The 20293-nt window shown below is 35.7% G+C and overlaps 2 protein-coding genes across 9 annotated transcripts; one reads left to right on the top strand and one right to left on the bottom strand.

The window, feature by feature from the left end:
• Positions 1-482: 482 nt before the first annotated feature.
• LOC144567920 (uncharacterized) lies at positions 483-8428 on the bottom strand. 7 transcript variants are annotated; one of them, XM_078318117.1, is made up of 21 exons: positions 7879-8428; positions 7388-7450; positions 6826-7091; positions 6548-6644; positions 6376-6453; positions 6217-6276; positions 5969-6073; positions 5684-5794; positions 4786-4827; positions 4386-4487; positions 3797-3990; positions 3104-3414; positions 2643-2764; positions 2127-2169; positions 1919-2010; positions 1763-1811; positions 1520-1590; positions 1138-1257; positions 938-1026; positions 815-860; positions 483-726 (listed from the first exon to the last, which is right to left on the bottom strand). In XM_078318117.1, the coding sequence occupies exons 1-21, from the start codon at positions 8122-8124 to the stop codon at positions 679-681; spliced, it is 2355 nt and encodes a 784-aa protein (XP_078174243.1). In that variant the 5' UTR covers positions 8125-8428; the 3' UTR covers positions 483-678. The 7 variants fall into 7 exon arrangements, with proteins under 7 accessions (XP_078174243.1, XP_078174241.1, XP_078174242.1 ...); XM_078318115.1 differs by having other exon boundaries at positions 3797-3993; XM_078318116.1 differs by having other exon boundaries at positions 2643-2758; positions 4377-4487.
• A 5710-nt stretch (positions 8429-14138) lies between these two features.
• LOC144568295 (protein EXECUTER 2, chloroplastic-like) lies at positions 14139-18949 on the top strand. 2 transcript variants are annotated; one of them, XM_078318592.1, is made up of 12 exons: positions 14139-14561; positions 14750-14866; positions 14969-15034; positions 15128-15234; positions 15697-15778; positions 15979-16571; positions 16958-17147; positions 17336-17465; positions 17640-17803; positions 17907-17981; positions 18609-18701; positions 18785-18949. In XM_078318592.1, exons 1-12 carry the CDS (start codon positions 14250-14252, stop codon positions 18881-18883), a joined length of 2028 nt encoding a protein of 675 aa, XP_078174718.1. In that variant the 5' UTR covers positions 14139-14249; the 3' UTR covers positions 18884-18949. The 2 variants fall into 2 exon arrangements, 1 of the variants encoding a protein (XP_078174718.1); XR_013515622.1 differs by having other exon boundaries at positions 14156-14561; positions 17887-17981.
• The last annotated feature ends 1344 nt before the right edge of the window (positions 18950-20293 follow it).

Consider the following 20293-nt stretch of genomic DNA (forward strand, 5'->3'; position numbering starts at 1 on the left):
CCGTCACAGCCTCAACAAAAGGATATAAAACTGCTGTTGAGAAATACATTAGCCATTTGCCCTGTTATTGCCTTTTTTTGGTTAACATCGCATTGGCAAAAGAAAAAAATAAAAAAAACAAAGAAAAATATACACTTCAGTCCCCCTATTTTAGGGATATCCTCTGCTTTACCGGACCGCGTAGAAGATTCCTGGCCGCACCAAAAATCACTTCGGAGCCTATTTGTAATATACGAGTACACTTTGAGAATCGTGCCATAATAAAACAGACGACTCAGACCTCGTGTTCTACATGGTCCGGTACCGCGTTGGATCTGAATTCCTATTTTTAGTTAGTATCAGAGCCGATGGGCCCCACAATTACTAAGAAAAATGGAACCCTTACACCAGGCAAACTCAGTCCACCATTTGGATCTTTTTTTTAGCCTGAAAGAAATACAAGTGATAACCAATATGGAAAACAACAGTATTGCACATAAATATTTAGAGGTGAAATAAATGTGTTCTTTAAATTAAAGAAGGGACATAGGAAAAAAAAAAATAGTATTAACTTGCCAGCTACAACAGATTCAAGAAAAGAGCATATCCTATTTATCAGATAAATACATTACATACAAGTACAAACATGTACTACTGAATATATATAAATTAGAATATGGTAGTGAAAAAAACAAGTAGTTACTTGAAGAAGAGACCCCTTTTTTTGGCTTTTTTCTTTTCCACGGCCTATTAGGAAAAGACAACCAATTAGGAAAAGATCAAGTCAAAGCAAGTTTATGCAGTTAATTAATAAATTGATAACATACATACATACCATCATTTTAAAAAGTCGCATGGTAAGCACAATAGAATCCCGAAGCCTGCAAAATTAAATGCTCAAAATTACTAGAGGTAAATAGAAGAAAAATAATAACCATGACAGTTGAGAGAGACTTACATTCCGTTTTCAGCTGTTCTTAGAACATGATCAACATTTTGTGCCGTTTGGATTATAAACTCCGCAGGGCGTCCATATGGTATATTTATCTGAAACACAAGATTAAAATAAGAAAAATAATATCACCACTAATTCGTAATTTGTTTGGAAAAGCAAAACACAAGTTAGTAATGAAAAAGGAAGAGAATAAAGAGAAATACAGAAGTGGCTTGTTCAAACTTCTCGACAACTACAACACCTCGGGGTCCGCTGCATTTAATGCTGTACCCTTCCCTCTTTATTATCAATACAGCCTGTTCCCATATATCCATAAATCTTGCCTGTTTCATCATTGAGAAAAAACAATTATATATTCTAACATGCACATCCAAAAAAATAGAAGCCTAAAACCTCGAATTTGAATAAGGGGGAGCCCTCCAAAAGTTTCTTTTTGCATCTAAATATAAGAACAATAGAGTAACTGGGGCACACAGATTATTTCAAAAGTTTCCTTTTGCATCTAAATATAAGGTGTTGGACTCTTTGTATATGCCATCAAAATTAGCAGATTAAACAATGCAATTATGACAAAATATTACTTACGGATAACTCAATGTCATAACTGATGTGACCAACAGAAAGATTTTTCTTTATCTGTTCTTGCATCTCAACATCTGCACAAGAATGCAAAAATGTTGATATAAAATATTTCTAGTTAGAAGCAAAAGGTTTTCTTGCTTAACTTTAATAGCAAAATTATCTTGAACTTTAATCTTTTAAATAAATTCTGATTTCCTACCAAACCACAAGTAACAAGAAAAAATCAAGTTAACCAGTAATACTAACCACAAGTAATCTTTTTCTGATCATTTGCAAAGACTTTCACAAGTTCACCCTACAATTACCAAAAAAAATAAAAATAAACATTAGTTAATGTAAACTCCGATTATGTCTATTTTTTTTAACAAAATATCAATAAAAAATGGAAGTTTCATTGCTAACCTTTCTTTTTTTCTCATCCAACGGTTGAACTTCAATAGCTAGGTATGCATCTACATCATCAGCTGTCACTAAATAACATGGTTGCTTCGCACCTGTACAAGAAAAATAAAAAACAAAAGAACATTAAAGAAATATTGCATGACCTTTCCTGACATAACCCAAAAAGATTATTCAATAAATGTATAGACAGATGCATGAGAAAAAGTACCATCTATGTAATTTATTGATCCATCTTCATGATGGCGCACCCACTAAAAAAATGATAAAAAAAAAGTAAAACATAAGAATTGTGCAAAGTAGATTATAAGAATCTGTACAATATTTTATATGCAGTGACAAAAGTTCGAGACCGAACAACATTAGATCGGTTATATTAAGACGAGCTTCTTTGGACACCGTGACAACTGATAAAATGTTTACCAAAATATACAAAATTAAAATAAGTTTTTTATGGATTGGATGGGTTGTGTTAATAATCCAGTGCATGTTAAAAATTGATCGGTCATCCATCAAACAATTTAAAAAGTTAACAGTTTAGTGTTATTGGCACTTGATTGGAGACCAAATAAATCTCAAATTGCACCAATATGATACACAGTTTATCTAGACTAATAGAGAATATACCTACAAATTTACTTTTGTTTAAAAATATCATTTTGTCAGAGTCATGGTTGTTGATGGATACAACACTACAATTGGAAAAGAAAAGGTGCAAGGACGGTACTTCAAAATTGCAACTGGTGGTGCCATTGATGGAGTAACCACTTGCTTGAAGTTCTCTTCCTGGAAATGCTTCTCCTGTAATTCTAAGCCCCTCTATGGCCGGTAAAGGGTCATCCTCTGCAGCTGAAACAAATGTCAAGATTAAGAACGGATTTTATATTTCAGAAAGAAGAACATTACAGAACATTATAAAGCTTTTTTTTTTCTTTTTTTTTTGGAAATTTTCTATCCTCAAATTATAGTAATGTGTCTTTTCCCTTTTAATTATAGAAAGAGGACAAACATCCTCTCCAGCTTAGTTCAAAGGAAATTAAGCAAGAGTATTTATTTTTCTCTCGTGTGTTCTTGTGAGGATTTTGTTACTCCTGTTAGTCTTATTTCTATCTTATTATCATTCTTGTTTGTTATTAATTATTATGATCTACATGTAATAAAGAATATGTACACAGAAGTAAATAAAACCTTCAGAGAAAGAAGAGCTCGGTTCCTCAAGCACAGTAGGAAGATATGGGTACGCAGCATTTTGATCCTCTGCACCTGCGCCAGCTGTTGCTGAGCTTTGATTAGGCGAGGTGGCGGAGCCCCACTGGGCAGAAGGCTCTCTCAAATGCTGGGGAGGCCCACCGACAGGCCCTTCTAAATCTTCTAAGTCAGTTCCAGTGCCTCTCGCCAGGTCCTTGAAAGAGAGATTATGATCGTTCGGCTCAGGAGTGAATCTGACATGTGGGTCCGCTTGGATTGGGTGAGATGGGCTCTCTTGAACTCCTTGATTTCTTTTGTTTAAACAAGGATTTTAATAGTCAAATAAGGAGACTGATAAAAGTCTGAAGTCAGTGCTAGCATTGGTGAAGTATGAGTACCAGTAAAGAACTGGTACAATGAAATTTTATCAGAACCAATCAAGTACCAGTGTTTTCTTGTAACAATCCAATCTTTCAGTGCAGTCCTCTTTGTTCACAAAGTCATTGCAGTATAAAGTACTCAGTGTACTGATTACTTATGGAAGAGCTCATATTTAGAAAGAAAGTACATTTCTATGAAAATGTGTACATAATTTTAATTTTATTTTGAGTAGAATATAGATTTCTACAATAAAATATTCAAAGATACCAGAAAGCACCAGCGGGAGGCACTCTGCAGGAAACTAATGCTAACCTGCTAATAGAAGGAGAAGCTCGGCCCATGCTATCCATTTCAGGATTCCTCAGCCCAGGCCCAGTGGGCCCCACGTGCTGACGGCTGGGATGACCAGGTGTGTCCCAGTCGGATCGGGGTTGCACGCTTGGCGATGACATGGGGGATTGTGAGTGGCCATATGGATGTTGTGGCACTATATCCAGACCTGTATTCTGCTATAAGTGATGGGCCCATTGTCAGAAACATTTCATAGGTAGTAAAATGACAAGGGATGAAATGAAGGATGTGTTTCCTGAAATTTTTTACCAGATAACTTCCAACTGAACACTAGAGAAGAACCTCTTGTTGAAACAATTCCATTCAATATAAAACTGTTTGGCCTTACAAAGAGAAAACGCACATGCTCTAGGGTTTAAACAGCGTGCACATGATACTTCAACAATTTGCAAGGTCCATATGAACTTGTGCCCCCCCCCCCCCTACCCCCCAGTCAACCAAACCAGCCCAGATAAAATGTTCCAATTCTACGCTGTTCCTTTTTTTGGGGGGTTTTGTAGTTTATTAACTGGATTTGTAATTAAAAAATATATAAACTTACAGTACTAACTAAAGCTTTGCCATGGGAAGGAGAAGCGGGAGGAATCGCCAAGTTGTTTGAATAATCGGTCTGCAATGGTGCTATCTGATACTGAGACTCCTTCAATTTCTCCTAAAAATTCATGAAAACAAAATTGAAATATAGCCTAAAATTTACAAAAACAAATTGAACCAGTATAGAATGCCAAACCAGGTACAGACGAGTATGTTGAATACCTTTTTTTCACTCTTTTATTTAATTGGATTGCATTACTTGTCTGATTTGACATTTTTAGTAGTTTTTTAATTGGATAGTAATAATATGAGAATATTATTGTGGTAGCATCAAAAAGCTATTGCCATACAGAGTATAAGATACGAGCAAGATCTGTGATTTTCCAAATAAAACCAAAAAGATGAGAACACCAGACCTCAGTAATGATAAGCCTTTCTTGCAAGTGCCTAAACAAAATCTGCAACCAGGTAACAAAACCAAAGTTTAATCACTAAGGTGAATAATGAAATTATATAATTCAAGACAGTAAGTTATGGAACACGGAGATCAAAGCTAATTACACAATAGAGTATACATATAGTTGGTGTGAACTTCCTTTAAATATGATTGGTTAATTGTTGTCATATCCATCAAAATTTGTAAATATCTAATTTCCCCATCAAAACCTAAAATTGCTTTTTCCCCACTAAAAACAAATAACTTTTCCTATTTGCCATTTCTTTAATCTTATTTTTACTGTTTATTTGATTGATTAGAATAACCCAGTTTTTAAATTTTTATACAAATAACACAGTTTTCCCATCAATACAAATCCAGTAGCTAACTTGCACATTAGCATTCAACATTTGATTGATTAGAATGCAGAAGAACATTGATCGTAGTTGGGCAGTAAGAATGTGTTAGTTTGAATAGAAGAGTAAATAGTCCTTTCATCTTAAAATAAAAGATTAATAATAAGCTCAAATAAAGTTTAAAATTACATTAAAGAAAGAAGAAATGAGAAAGGTTATTTGTTTTTAGTGGGGAAAAAAGCAATTTCCAAGTTTTGATGGGGAAACTGGATATTTATAATTTTTTGATGGGTATGACAACAATTATCCTAATAAAATGGAGAAATAAGAAATTTGAGCATTATGATGGGGTGGCAATTTAAAATATTTCAACGGGTATACCAATAATTCTCCCTAACATTTATAATCTCTCGGAAAGTCGTGATGTGTAAACATTTGGAAACATAGTAAAAAGTTTGAGGTAAACACTGAAATAGTTGGGTTTGTAAGATACCATGTAGAAAACACTAAAAAGAAAGATACCTTCACACTACTGACAATCGATTGAGCATCGTTCACAGCAGGCTGGAGGTTATACTCTGATAAGAGAGATAAAAGAGAAGATACAAAGGTCGATCTTTCTTGTTGTGCTGCCTGAAAAAGAGGTTTTAAACAGTTTACATATGATATTCTGACAAAGAAGCTTAACTATTGTGTGTGTGTTGTGTGTTTGTTCTCCCTTTTAATTAATAATCATTGGCAACAATTGTAGAGAAATAATACAGTTAAAAGACAACTATTTCAATAAAACAGAGATAACATGTTTACTTGCAAGGCATAGGTCAGACGAATATTTTCCTCGATAATATCTTGTCTATATGATAATGCCTTCGAAGCAGCATCGACCAAATCCTGTTGTTGCTCATCAAAAACCTGGGAAGAATTTTCAAGCAAAATTAAAACAAATAAAAAATCTACATGGGTATCAAATTATACAGGGGGTTACAAGAAAAGACACATTATTAAAAATGCTGAAATAATGGTACAGGGGATTACAAGAAAGGAGACACTATTACCCTGCGCATGTAAGCAATGCGTTTCTCTAGTATAGACTTCTCGTATAGAATTTGTGCTTCCTATAAGAAAAGGAGTCCAAAATCAACTTTAATAAAGGATAAAGGATAAAAACCAATCCATAAACGTTACTTAATCAAAAGAGATTCTTTAAATCTTACCTTCATTGAGTAGTCAGAGAGATGCTTCCTTAATTGAGCTATCTCTTCTTCAAGTTCTCTAACTTTCGCTATTAGCTCCTAACAGGACAAAAAAAAGGTACAGATTTCCTTTATATAACAAAAATTATCGAGTTATGTGAATTGCGTATTGATAACAAGTTTAAAGCATTACCTGTTTCCACATGAGATTTGAGTTACCTTCTGAAACTGGCACTAATCCTTGAGTTGACAGGTTGAATCTCGGATCACTGTCTCCTTCCTTTCTTTGCCTATAAATAATAAAACATAGTATCGAAACAAAGCGCTGAGAATTTCACGACACCTTTTTTTTTTAAAAAAGAGAATTTTACAACAGCTTACAGGCTTTTGCAATCACACCTCAAAAAGGGAACAAAGTATAAATTCAAACGTAGTTAAATGAAACATAACCAAATTTGGAAAGAGATGAACCTAGTGGGGGAGAGCGATCGGGAAGAAGGCGTAGAGATACGAGACTGGGGCCCACTGTCAGTAGCCGTATTTTCACGGAAATGTCTTTTTGAGCCACCATTGTTTACTCTACTGCTTCCACTCTGTACTGACTGCTCGTCCCCATCAATTGTTGTTTGTCGAGCAGTTAAGCTGGGTTGCAAGGTGGGGCCCAGTGTTGGCCTGTTTTCTGTTGGATTATTGGGTTCGGTGTTCACTGCATTTGATCGCATGGAAGCCTCTAGCCTCTGAAAAGAGTAAATATAGTAAACCAAATATTCATACAGTGGTCACAATAAATATAAGGCTTAAATGACTTTGTTGAAGCTTATATGAGGCAATAATTGATTAATGACCTAATTGATACAGAATTGTAGTTAAATTGGGCCTAATTGATACAAAATTACTTGACTGACGGTTAACTGGGACATGATTGGACTAAATTTTGGCTTAATTGGCTGTTTATAGCAGTTATACTCGTGACGTACTACGTAATCAGGACTGCATATTATTAAGAGAAATCAAAATTTCAAAATATTCTTACAACTCTCTCTAACTCTTGTGTTTTTCTGATGAGATCCTCTTTTAATTTGTTATTCTCTTCCAGCTGAAAAGAAATTTAAACCAAAAAAAAAAAACAGTAAGAACATCAAAGCTTCCTCATATATAACAAAACCTAAATCTGAGAAGAAAATCAAAATTAGAAATAGATTTAATTATAGGTTGCAAACAGGTGTACCAGAGCTGAGAGGGGGGAGAGAACTATACAGAATTGCAGATTACAGTTTGAATATATGTATTTTCCAGGTAGCTACCAAGTTCTTTCCTTGGTCAAGTCTTCCACTAAATTGTGGATTGGTTTAACAAGACTTCTATTTCATTTCAGGTCTTTTTCTAACATTTATCACAGAGACAAAAAAAAACCCAAGTAACACGCGTTCTAATCCACACACGTACAAGTCAATAATTAGCAAAGAACAATACAAAGGATAATAAATAACTCAAAAGAGGGGGGGAAAAAAAACAAAATAAAACCTGCTGCTTGATTGTAGCCTCAGCATCCTCTACAGCCTTCATGACTTGGAACAGATTGTCACTGGAGGTGTCATCATCGTTTCTCTGTCCTTCTCTCATGTCTCTAACGGAGAGATCGTCGAATCGTTCCACCATGTTGCGTACGCCCGGTGCACGGCTGAGAGAAGGGACGGATTCCACTGTGGATGGGGCCCGCTGCGCCGACGTCAGATCGTCTTTCCCCGGATTCGGGTCGTACGCTCCCATCACAGGAAATGAAATCAATCCTTTTGTACGTGGCCAAACTGTGGGGGTTTTGTGGTTGGCTGATAAAACCAGGTTTTAGAGAGAGATATAGAGGGAAATGGGTAGCTCAAACTGTCGAGAGAGAGAGTGTGTGAGATCGCGTAGGAAAGGGAGAGAGAGGAATTGTGGGGGTTTTGTTGGTGTGATCAGATCTTACTGCAGATAAATCACAGAGAGGGGAGGAGAGGAGAGGTGGTGAAATTGAAATGGAGAGAAGAGGAGAAATAAAGAATGGTTAGTGACAATAAAAGGTTAATCGTTTTTTTGTTTGTTTTAATTTAAATGATAAAATTTAACTGGAAGTGTGGGACCTACTACGTTATAATAAGACGAAATGATGATGTGGTAAAAGAGTTCGCATTCTCTCAAGTAACTTAAATTTTGAGTTTAGATTCCTGCCGTCCGATTTGAATCCGGACCAAAATCCTGACGGATCAGATATAAACTCTAAATTTGACTTAACTCGAGGTGAAATGAATTCCGGCCTCGGGGTAGCGGAGGTCCTGCGACTGCGAGCAACACGGAAACGAGCCACAGTGAGAGGAGCGGAAGCGGAGCTTCAGCAACTCTGATTCTCTATTTTATTTACAGATGTGACAATATGTGTGGCATGAAACTGACGGATGGAATCACAGCAATTAAATAAGGAACCGCGAGTCCGCGAGTCCGCGAGTCCACGTCTCCACGACCACGATAGATGTAGGTTGAGAAGAAAGTGGCCGCATAGAGAGAGTGTAATCGTATCCGCCGCAAGGGACCTGGATTAGTCGACCGAAGCAGCCAGCAGGTTGTCTTTTTGTTGCCTTGCTCTCATATTTGCTTCGAGTACCCCGTTTATATTCCCCACTCCACGCCAGTCCACGGTACCAATATATGAAATTAGAAGTATGATTTGAATTCTAATTAATTTGATAGATAAATTTTGCCTCCGAATTTCGTAAACAATGTCAGGTAAAATCTGTCCTGGCCACTTTATATTATTTTTTATAAATTTTATTTATACACAGCCATAATACTATATTATTATAGAAATAGTGTGGTGTTTTGCAAAAAAAAAAACAAATTTAAGTAAAATTTTCTCTGGTTATTGTTATAGGATGTCTTTTTTTTTCAATTACAACTGATGGTTAATTAGTAATTCACAAAATATGACCGTCTAACGCAAAGTTCATATGAATGATTTTTATCTTGATTAGTTAGTTACGGATTGCAAATGTTGCAACTTCATTATAGTAAATCAGATTATTGTCCTGGGTGAAACCCTACCAACCTGACCCGGTTTATACCCCCTGCAAATTTGAAAGATTTGAACCATCAAATCTCGCTTTAAGAAGCTTCCTTTTCCTTTTTTTTGCTTGCTGTGCTTTGTTTGGTAAAACTACTATGTTAGCGTTTACAATTAAATGTAAAGCTCCCCTTAATTGATATAACATGCACGATCTCAGCGTACAAAAACTATAATCCACAATTTACCAAGGTTCTAAATAGCGATTGTAGCAGCATAGCGGGGAGACAAAAAAAAAAAAGCTACTGCAAATAGTGTAGCTATAGCGAAAGCTATCATACATAGCGATTTTCCTTTTCTTAAATTTTATATTCTATATTTCTACTAATTATCAACATAATCAATATTAGATATTGATATCGATGTAACAACTAAATGACAATTAGTTTAAGTCTATACTTTTTATCAATTATATAAATAAGAAGGAAACAAATCTAAAAAGTAACATTATTTAATACTTCATAGTATTACATATTATAATAGACAAATAGCAATTAATTTTATAAGGTAAATGAAGTCAATATACATATTTAAACATTTGATATATTATTATAATAATAATAATAATAATAATAACAACAACAACAATAATCAAAATCAGCTTTCAATTGAAACAAACGATAATAATTTTACAAATGAATATTATGCGAAGAGCTAGGGGTGGCAACGAACCGAACCGAACCGAACTTACCTTAGGTTTGAGTTTGGTTTGAATTAATTTCGAACCGAACCCATTTCGAATCGAATTAATTGCGAACTACACATTTTTCGAATCGAACCCAAATCGAATCACGAACTAAATTATTTTTTAGCAGCCCTAGTTATACCGGTAGTTTATACATTAATTTTTTCTCGTGGGACAAAATTCACATGGCTTCCTTTTACCGGTATGAACTATGAAATAAGTGTTTTTAAGTTGAAAAATTGTTCATGAAAAAATACATCAGAGACGGCTTTTCTGGTATGAACTATGAGAGACGATCGAAGAGAGAGGAGAGACAGTCATCTAGGCCGGAGAGAGGAGTGACAGCCGGAGAGACAGCCAGTCGCCGAGAGTGTCGACTAGATTTTAGAGCTAGAGGGAGAGTGAGTTAGGGAGAGGTGGAGAGAGAACTAGGTTATTGAGATTTGAGAGCGAGGGAGTGTCAGCTAAGTTAAATTATGACTCTCTATCTTGGATTTTAATTTCATCAGGTAAATGGATGGCCGGTGATTTTATGAGATTCGAACCACAAAAAAATCATGAATCTATTTCGATAGAACCAGGCTAGGTTTGAGTTTGGTTTGAATTAATTCCGAACCGAACCTGGTTTGGTTCATTTCAATTCGAACCCATTTCGAATCGAATTAAACTTGAATCAAACCCGAATCGAATCACGAACCTCGAATTTTTTTTGCCAGCCCTACAAAGAGCAATCAAAATGAAGAATTAACATTTGGATATTTCTCGATATAGAATGAGAGAATAAATTACAAGTAAAAACAGAAGCACGTAGTTTGGTTTAGCATACTTATCATAGAAGACCATGTAGCATTAGAAACAAGAATATAATTACAAAAGTTTATATAAATTACAAAAAAAAAGTCAATGTAGCATAGCGGTAGCTATAGCGGTCAGCTATTATAGCTATAGCAGCTGTAGCTGAGTTAGCGCACTTTTATCTCATAGCTTAGCGTTTATGGTCCGAAAAAGCTATAGTGCTGCTATAGCTAGCTATTTAGAGCACTGCAATTTATAAAAAAAATTGTATAACATATCTTGTCATTTGATACGACAGATAATAAATAAAAGACCTGGTGGCTGAAATTTTTATATTTATCATTAAAAAAAAAAGATAAACCAGTACACCAGGATTTTGTGGAAATTCCATTTCTATCATGGAAGCAACGACAGATTGCAACCACCAAAAAGCTACAAAAAAAAGCAATACAACACCAAAATCGAGTAGGAACCAATACATTTCTACACCTTTTGGCGGACACAACGACAAATTGCGACCACTAAGGCCCTGTTCGGCGGTATGAGAGGAAAGGGAATGGGAATAGGATTTGGAAACTTTTGAACTAATTTTTACTGTTCACGTGAGAAAAAAAATCCAGTCTGAGTGAATTTTTTTTTCCCACATGAACAATAATTTTGTTACAGCAGCCGAACATGGCCTAATAGAGTGGCCGCAGTGACAAGTTGCGTCCATGATAAATATAAATTTTTCACAAAATCGTGACTTTTTTTAAAGGTAAATATAAAATTTTGACCCGGGCGCAGTCACTACAACAATGTAGATACTTTTTGCGAGAGAAAAAACAAATTTATGACGGTACTCCCTCGCGAAAAGTAACGTCGCAAAAAGAAAAAGCTGAAGAATGAGAGTAGTCCGTCGCAAAAAGTCACTTTTTTATCCTCGCGAAAGGTGTCTCATTCTTGTTGTGAGTGTTTGATGGTTCAATGTATCAACTCGTGTATACTTCGTATTCAGGTGATTTATTAATTTTAGAGGGTTTACGCTTACACCTTGTTTGGATGGAGAGTAGAGAAAGATAGGAAATGGAAAGAAAATAAAATATTTTCTCAAATCGTGATTGGTTGACAAAATTATATCGAAGGTGAAGGGTACATGAGGTGAAAAATTTAACCTTTAATGATTATAATCAAGGTTCTAAATAGCGCGCTATAGCGTTTTCAGACCATAAAAGCTATGGCACTATCAACACTATAGCGCGCTATAGAGGCGCTATTTGAGCATAGCGTTGTTTTTTTAACTAGTACACTATGACGCGATAAACGCTATTTAAACCTTTGATTATAATCAATATAATCAATTACCCTTTTCTATTTGGAGTGTAACAGATAAAAATAAATTTTGTTGTAAATTTAAAAAAAAAATAACACAGATGTATAATCATATATCTTACATATATAATTCTCATTCAAGTTTCTTTGTCATAAACCTACAACAACCACCAAATTTCTCATTAACATTATAAATTTCAATCAACCAAACAAAAAATAAGACATAAAAAATTTACTCAAAAATAAAAAAGACAAAGAAAAATTAAATTTAGTTTTCTCATTAATCAACCAAAAGCAAAAAGTTATATATATTAATCTTCATTTCTATTCTATTTCACTCCCCTGTATTATTTATTTCTCTTTCTCTACTCTCCATCCAAACAAGTTGTTAGTCCACCATTTATGTTTACACAGAGATGACATTACTAACACAAAAATATTGTACGAGCACATTGTATAGGATCCACGCTTATGGTGCATCAATAATCAATCGAAACTGGGTGCGATTGCAATGAATGGAATAACGGAAGCGCCACGTGGGCTTGCTTAGTCACTACGAAGGCATGATGCATGCTACGGTGCTACCCCCCTTTATTATCATCAGCTCTTATTTGTTCATCTTCCATCATTTCATCCAATAAGAGCTGAGGCTGGAATGGAATCTCTTTTTAATTAAGTTTCAGGGATAAAAATGAAAATCTAAATCTATTCCTGCTGAGGCCTTCAGGTCCCATCCATCTCCTTTCGAAAACAACTGGACGTATCAAGCTCCTATTCAACAATCAGGGTTACTCAGTCTCAGTTTCAGCATTTGTAGGTAGCGGGATGGATCAATGTATCCTTTGATCGGTATTATAGTCTGTGTGCATAACAATAAGTTGGTGCAGATAAAATGCGCATACATCTTGACACGAATCGGCCGGTTCCGATCAAATATCAAAACAATTTTAATGCAATGTCCATTGGACCACCTCTACTTTCTGGATTTGTAAGCCTTTAGGTGTTCATATTATTGGATTCATACAAACAAAGTACCAAACAATTTTTTTCCTAACTTATTCTATATATGTAATATTCGTTCTCCACATTACAACTTAAATTTTTTTTATATGCATATTCATTTTCATTATGAAATTTTTATACGAACATAATTTTTAGCATGGTGCCATGGTGTCTTATTTTTTTACAAAACTAAATTAGCAGTTAAAGGTTTTAAGATTGTTTGTCAAAATGAAAGTAGATTTTCAAACCTTATCCCGGTTAGTTGTAACTTTGTAAGTTGAAACTCGAGGTTCCGACAGACGAATTCAAATCCTGTGTAGTAAACCAAAGTTTGAATTTAGATTCGGATTATCCAAACAGAATCTGCACGAATATTAAAAAATATAAATTATTAAAACAAACGGTCTAGATTAATTCCAGCCGAGTCAAACTCAATCCAATACCTATTATAACGGTAGGGGATCTGCTTTAAAATTTGTGCAAGTTAAAAGAACGGTATGAATTTACCACTTTCATCTCAGCTACCTGGAATGATACGGATTCCAACAACAGGCCTAGGCCCAGATTTGCTTGGATTAGACCACCACTGCCCCGCATTGACTGACATCTGGGACCCATAACATGGGTCAACCTGTCAGTTAAACGTTATCTCCGCATGCCCGTTCCAAATTTGTATCCTCTGAAATTAACGAAACGTTCTTTAATAAATATTGATCGTCTGATTGAGATCCACACTAATAGTAAAGGGCTCCGTGCGTTTTAGGCGTGGGCCGAATCGGCTCCGATCCTGATCAGACGGCTGAAATGCAATAAACTCAAAAGATTTTTTTCTTAGTTCATGCAGAAGATGCAGACTAGTCCCAGTCTCCCCAGAACAAGTCGGGAAACTGAGAAAATAATAATAAAAATAATTCCACACACCACCTAAACAAACACGGAAACACCTCATCTCTTCTCCAGTGTGGGGAGTGCTTTACCCCTTTGACTCTCAGCCTCAAGTCTCCGGCGATGCAAGCCGCCGTGGGATTGTCAGCGCCTCCGCTTCATCATGCGGCACCGGGGGTCTCTCTCCGCCGCCCCTCGGTGCCTTCGCCCCCTCTTCTTCGACGACCGGGTTCCCTAACCCTAGTTCTTAGCTGTCCGAGCACCTCCTCCTCCTCCTCTCAGGTTGTCTCTTGCAGATGCACTAGCTCCACCTCAGGCGATTCTACTTCCAGTAGCTCTACCACTTCTAGTTCGCATGCTGATTGGGACTGGGCCACGTGGAACCGCCATTTCTCAGATATTGATCAGGCCGAGAGCTTCCTTTCTGTTCTAAAGGTAAAAAATTAAATATCTGAATTTTTTAACTTGTTACAATTGTTTCCAGGTTCTAGGGTGGATTTCATGGATACATACACAATTGTAGTGCCATATAACAATTAATTTAGATTTAAAATAATTAAAATGCACTGAAACAGCTTGATTGGATAACTGTTTCATTTTTTTGGATGATTTATTATTGATAGTTCCAACTAGAAGAAGCAATAGAAAACGAAGATTTCTCGGAAGCTGCAAAGTTGAAAAAATCTATTGCTGAGGCCGCATCAAAAGATGTAGTAGCTCAAGTGATGTCTGAATTGAAGGTGTCCGATTTCTCTCTCCTTTTCCTTGTTTCTTTTTTAATAAAGTCTTTCTAGTTTGATTCAATTTGTAAGGACTAAGATTTATTTATTTGTCTTGTTTAGAATTCTATAGAAGAGCAACGGTACCATGATGCCTCGAGGTTGAGCCGACTTGCCGGGACTGGACTTGTAAGTACCAAAATTAAGTTTGGGAGATCAACTTTAGAGAGGTGTTTCCGATTATTAATTTTATTTTTAATTCTGAACATCTTTTAATTTCAGACTGGCTGGTGGGTGGGGCATGCTAAGGATTTGCATGTCTCTTTTGGTAGAATAGTGCGAATAACCCCTGAAGTTGGCCGATATGTTGCTAGAAGCTACAGCCCAAGGTTATTATATAATCAAAAAGATTATTTTTATAGTTATACAGATAATCAGTATTATTATAAAATAATCAAAACATTTTTTATTAGCTGAATACTTATATTTGAAAAAGGCTCATTAGATTCAATTGTACTGCATAATCTTTTAAAAGGCATTCTTAGCGAATTTTTGACATTCTACGGTATCTTTCCTTTGAATCAAAATGAAAACAAAAGCAAAATTGAATCCAAATTTTTCTATCCACTTGAATGGATATAGATTGGAAAGAGAGTTTTTTTAATATTTTCAATACAAATAATTGATTAGATGACTAAATTACTTGAAGAGACGAGAATATTATTTCCTATTCAAGTAATTTGACTTACAGCCCAAGGTTATTATTATTGCTTTAGTTAATTTTTATTGCTCTCACCGATTAGCAATTTATTTCATAGTAGAACTTAACATATTTGATTGTTATTTACCAGGCAATTGCTCATAAAATCCTTGGGGACACCATTATTTGAAATATTTCTTCTCAAAGACGATGATGGAAAATTCACGATGAAGGTAGGCCTTTGTTCCAGTTACTTTTTTTTTTGTCTCAGTAGAAAATAAGCAGTACTGGTTAAAATTCTGTAGAGAACACAGACTTGGCTTCGTGCCTGGTGGTACAAATATGCATTTCCTTCTCTCTGTTTGTCTCATTAAAGTGAACAGAGGTTCTCTTTTTTTGTGCAAAAGACCTTACTATTGTAAACTTTAGACAGGTAGTCTCATTGCAATCGACTAAAATATCTAAACCAACTGCTGACAATCCATCAAGCAAACAAGAGACAGGTGATAGTGCCTCTGCTGAAAAGGACGATAATGCCCTCCCTCAAGATAGCGGCATCTCAGAAAAGCCAGATGAGGCTTTACAAAATGTCGTCAGTTTCTTCAAGGAGAGAATCTCATCTTTTAAAGTGCAAATGCTGAACGACAGCATGTCCGAAGAAAAACTCGACATGGAATCATTGCAACACTTAATTGAAGACGAAGACGAAGACGAAGACGAAGACGAAGACGAAGACGAAGACGAAGACGATGACGATGTGGATGTTGATGTTGATGTTGATGTTGATGTTGATGATGATGATGATGATGATGAGGAGGAGGAGGAATATAATGAATTGGGGCAGGAAGGACAAGAAGAGGAGGATGAAGAAAACGAAACCGGGGATGATTCTGGGGATGAAATTGGGGACTTGTTACAGGATACGAGTGAAATTGGACCTGATCTGGATAAAGACAGTCATAAAGTATTATTATATATTGGGAGAGTACTACACAATAGAGAAGATATTTCTAATATTTCTTATAGGTATTTTCTTGAGCACACTAACCCGTTAAGGAGTCCGCATCTTCTGAGGTAACATAATTTTTGAGTTTCAATCCGGACTGTTCGATCAGAATCCGGGCCAATCCCGCCCAAGCTTGTAATGCATGGGCCCCTTTAAGACATGGGGCCCCTTTAAGATTTGTGTTAATATATAACGAATGAACCGTATTCAAACTCAAAAATTTTGTTACCTCAGGTGATATGAATTCCCTGTTAAGAAGGATATGCATCTCGTGCCTGGTTTGTGCTTTGGTTTTCTGGATGCAATAATATCCATCGTACTTCTATCAATAAATATTTTATGTAGTATACAAATGGTGCTATATAAGAAGTATGTATGTGTGCTTAAAATCTAACCTTGTCTACAGGAGGGCGCCGGCAGAGGTGAGGTGCATGGAGAAGGATTCATTTGTGCTACACGTCCCCAGAAAAGGTGTTGAGGGAGATATGTTATATGGAGATATAAATGCTCAGGCCACCTTTGGTTCGACTTTGAAGACATCTGATATGGTGACCTCACTCTTTGGTACTAGTAAGGGTGGCCAGAAGGATAGAAAGGTATGAGGAGGCTATTTTGTTAAAATGAGATATTCATATTTGTCATATTATCCAATTTTGAAAATTAAATATCTTTTTTTTTTTAATTTACTCCTTGCATATATATTCATTTAAACATGAGTCTTTTATGTTGATGAATATTGAAATGAAAACAACATATGAACTGATCCGAGGATTCTCATGAACAGACTAAAGGCTTGGAAGAGTTAATAAATTTTTCATCTATCGAAAATGAACATAGAATTAAGAACATACTGTCAGAGGACACCATTTTCAATCGCATATCTGCTGATACTGAGAGCCTCGACCCCTTCACTGGTACTCCTATTTTTCCAATTCTAACTTCTACTTTCACTTCTTTTATTTCTTGAAGCTATCCTTCAGAAGGTAAAAAATGTAGTCAATTGTTCATATTGAAGTATGCTCATTACCTATAATCAAGTTGGATGTAAAAGTGAAATTATATTTAAATTACTTTGCTTTGCATTGTAGGTCTATATGTGGGGTCGTATGGTCCACATGGTCCAGAGGTGGTCCAGTTGCGGCGAAAATATGGCCAGTGGAGTGGGTCTGACGAGGTATCCTCAGGTCTAGAATTTTTCGAGTACGTTGAAGCTGTCAAATTGACTGGAGACTTAAATGTCCCTGCTGGCGAGGTACATATAGAGAAACTGTAGAAAGTAATGTGCTTTTCGCTTTGCAACTTGTATATATATAGTAATGTAATTTTGAAATGAAGCTTGTCTTTTACTTGGATAGGTCACATTTCGAGCTAAAATAGGAAAAGGAAACAAAATCTCAAACGATGGCATTTTTCCTGAAGCACTCGGCGTGGTAATTTGATTTTGTTTGCCAAATATCAATCTTTTTTTTTTTTTAACCTTTTAGATAGCTTAAAAACATCTGCCTGAATATACAAGCATTTTTTTATTGAGTTGGGCACTTGGGCTATACAGTGCTTTGGGAAGCAAAGCCCTGTTTTACTTCCCGGCCATATTATGCAATTTCATGGTCCAAATAGTCGATCTGAACCGTTCAACATGAGCTGCATATTAAAATTGTGCTTGGAGACCAAATATTACATTTTTTGGAAATCCTTTACTATTTTTTTTGTAAGTACAAAATCACTGTTTTTGGATGGTCCAGAATCTTCTGAAAAACAGTGATTTGGTACCTATCTAAAAAAATAGTAAAAAAGTTCCCAAAAAATATAAAATTTGGTCTCCAAGCACATGGAGATCATGTTGAGCGGTTCGGATCGACTCTTTGGACATAGAAAACGTAGATAAGGGTGGGAAATAAAACACATGGGAACTAAAACATGCTGATTTTTTATTTAACCTATCAGGTAGTTTTACTTCCCAAAGCACCATAATAGCCCATCTCATTTTTTATTTAACCTATCAGGCAGTTTTAAAGATATGCTGATTTTTTTTTTGTTTATGAATGTATACTTCACAGACATCATTTTATAGCGGACAGGGAAGAACAGCTCAGCCAGGATATGAAAATCCCGAATGGGTTCAAGGCGAACTTCTCGAGCTCAATGGCAAGGTTTGTAATTTGCATAAACTTAATATTGAAATGAGCAGAGAAGGAAAAAGGCAGATGAATTTACCCAATTTTTTTTTGGTCAGGGAATGGGCCCCATTAAAGGAGCAGAACTTGGATTTCTATACCTTGCACCTGTTCAGAGTTTCCTTGTGCTTTTTCATCGCCTTCAGCTCCCTCAATAATATTTTTTTTTATGGTGTTGCGTTTGTTTTAGTTGGGCTCCCTTCTAACTTTTTTTGTTTCTTTTTTTTTCTAAAAATGAAATTTGAGTTATTTCCACCTGCCCCCTCGCCGTCGTTGAAAACTAACAAGTAAAAGAAAAGGGCAAAATGACGGATCTGCACATCATATTTTTCTGTATTTGAGAGTTTTATCTATCTACCTGTTCATCATATTATAGAGATGGATAGCAATAATGTATTTATCTTTTGTATCTACCTGTATTTGTTCTTGTTTTAACCTCCATAATGTGTCGTGAAAGTTTGTGAAATGACGTGTTGTTTTAATTCCTCCTCTTACTTGCTCATCGGGCAGTATTACCATGAGCAATCCACCGATGCACCAAATATGGCATATGAGGTGCATTTATATACTTGTATGCATCCACCCTGGGTGGATTCAGGATTTTGTCAAGGGAGTTAAAAAAAAAAACGAATCGGAAAAAATAGCTAATTGGATTTTAACTCATTAACTAATTGAATAATCAATAAAAAATAATGCTTTAACTTGTACTTTTTAATGTGACTTATAAACTTATAATTTATGATTGTAATTTTGATTACTAATCATAATTCAAGAAATTAATTTTAATTTTAATTTTAATATTAATTCAAATTATTAATTAGAAATCTAAAGGGGAGCAAAAAAAAATTCGGAGGCAAAGTAGATAAAAACTGATAGATCTGGTGCTACACTTGCTATGTAATCTATTACTACATGGCTATGGTTTTTACATGGGTTGGCATTTGGCAACTTGGCATAGCATATGGATCTTAAACGAAAACGAACAAAATTTCCTGGCGCATTTCCAATTCTGACTATAACCCACAAGGTAGGGCTGGCAAAAAAATTCGAGGTTCGTGATTCGATTCGGGTTTGATTCGAGTTTAATTCGATTCGAAATGGGTTCGAATTGAAACGAACCAAACCAGGTTCGGTTCAGAATTAATTCAAACCAAACCCAAACCTAGCCTGGTTCGATCGAAATGGGTTCGATCATTTTTATGGTTCGAATCTCATAATAACATCGGCCATCCATTTACGTGATGAAATTAAAATTCAAGATAGAGAGTCATAATTTAACTTAGCCGACACTCTCTCGCTCTCAAATCTCAAACCTAGTTCTCTCTTCACCTCTTCCTAACTTACTCTCCCTCTAGCTCTAAAATATAGCTGACGCTCTCGGCGACTGGCTGTTTCTCCGGCTGTTACTCCTCTCTTCGGCCTAGATGACTGTCTCTCCTCTCTCTTCGGTTGTCTCTCATAGTTAATACCAGGAAAGCCGTCTCTGATGTATTTTTTCATGAATAATTTTTCAACTTAAAAACACTCATTTCATAGTTCATACCGGTAAAAGGAAGCCATGTAAATTG

The sequence above is a fragment of the Carex rostrata genome, chromosome 17 (assembly GCF_964058835.1).
Source record: "Carex rostrata chromosome 17, lpCarRost1.2, whole genome shotgun sequence".
Taxonomy (NCBI): domain Eukaryota; kingdom Viridiplantae; phylum Streptophyta; class Magnoliopsida; order Poales; family Cyperaceae; genus Carex; species Carex rostrata.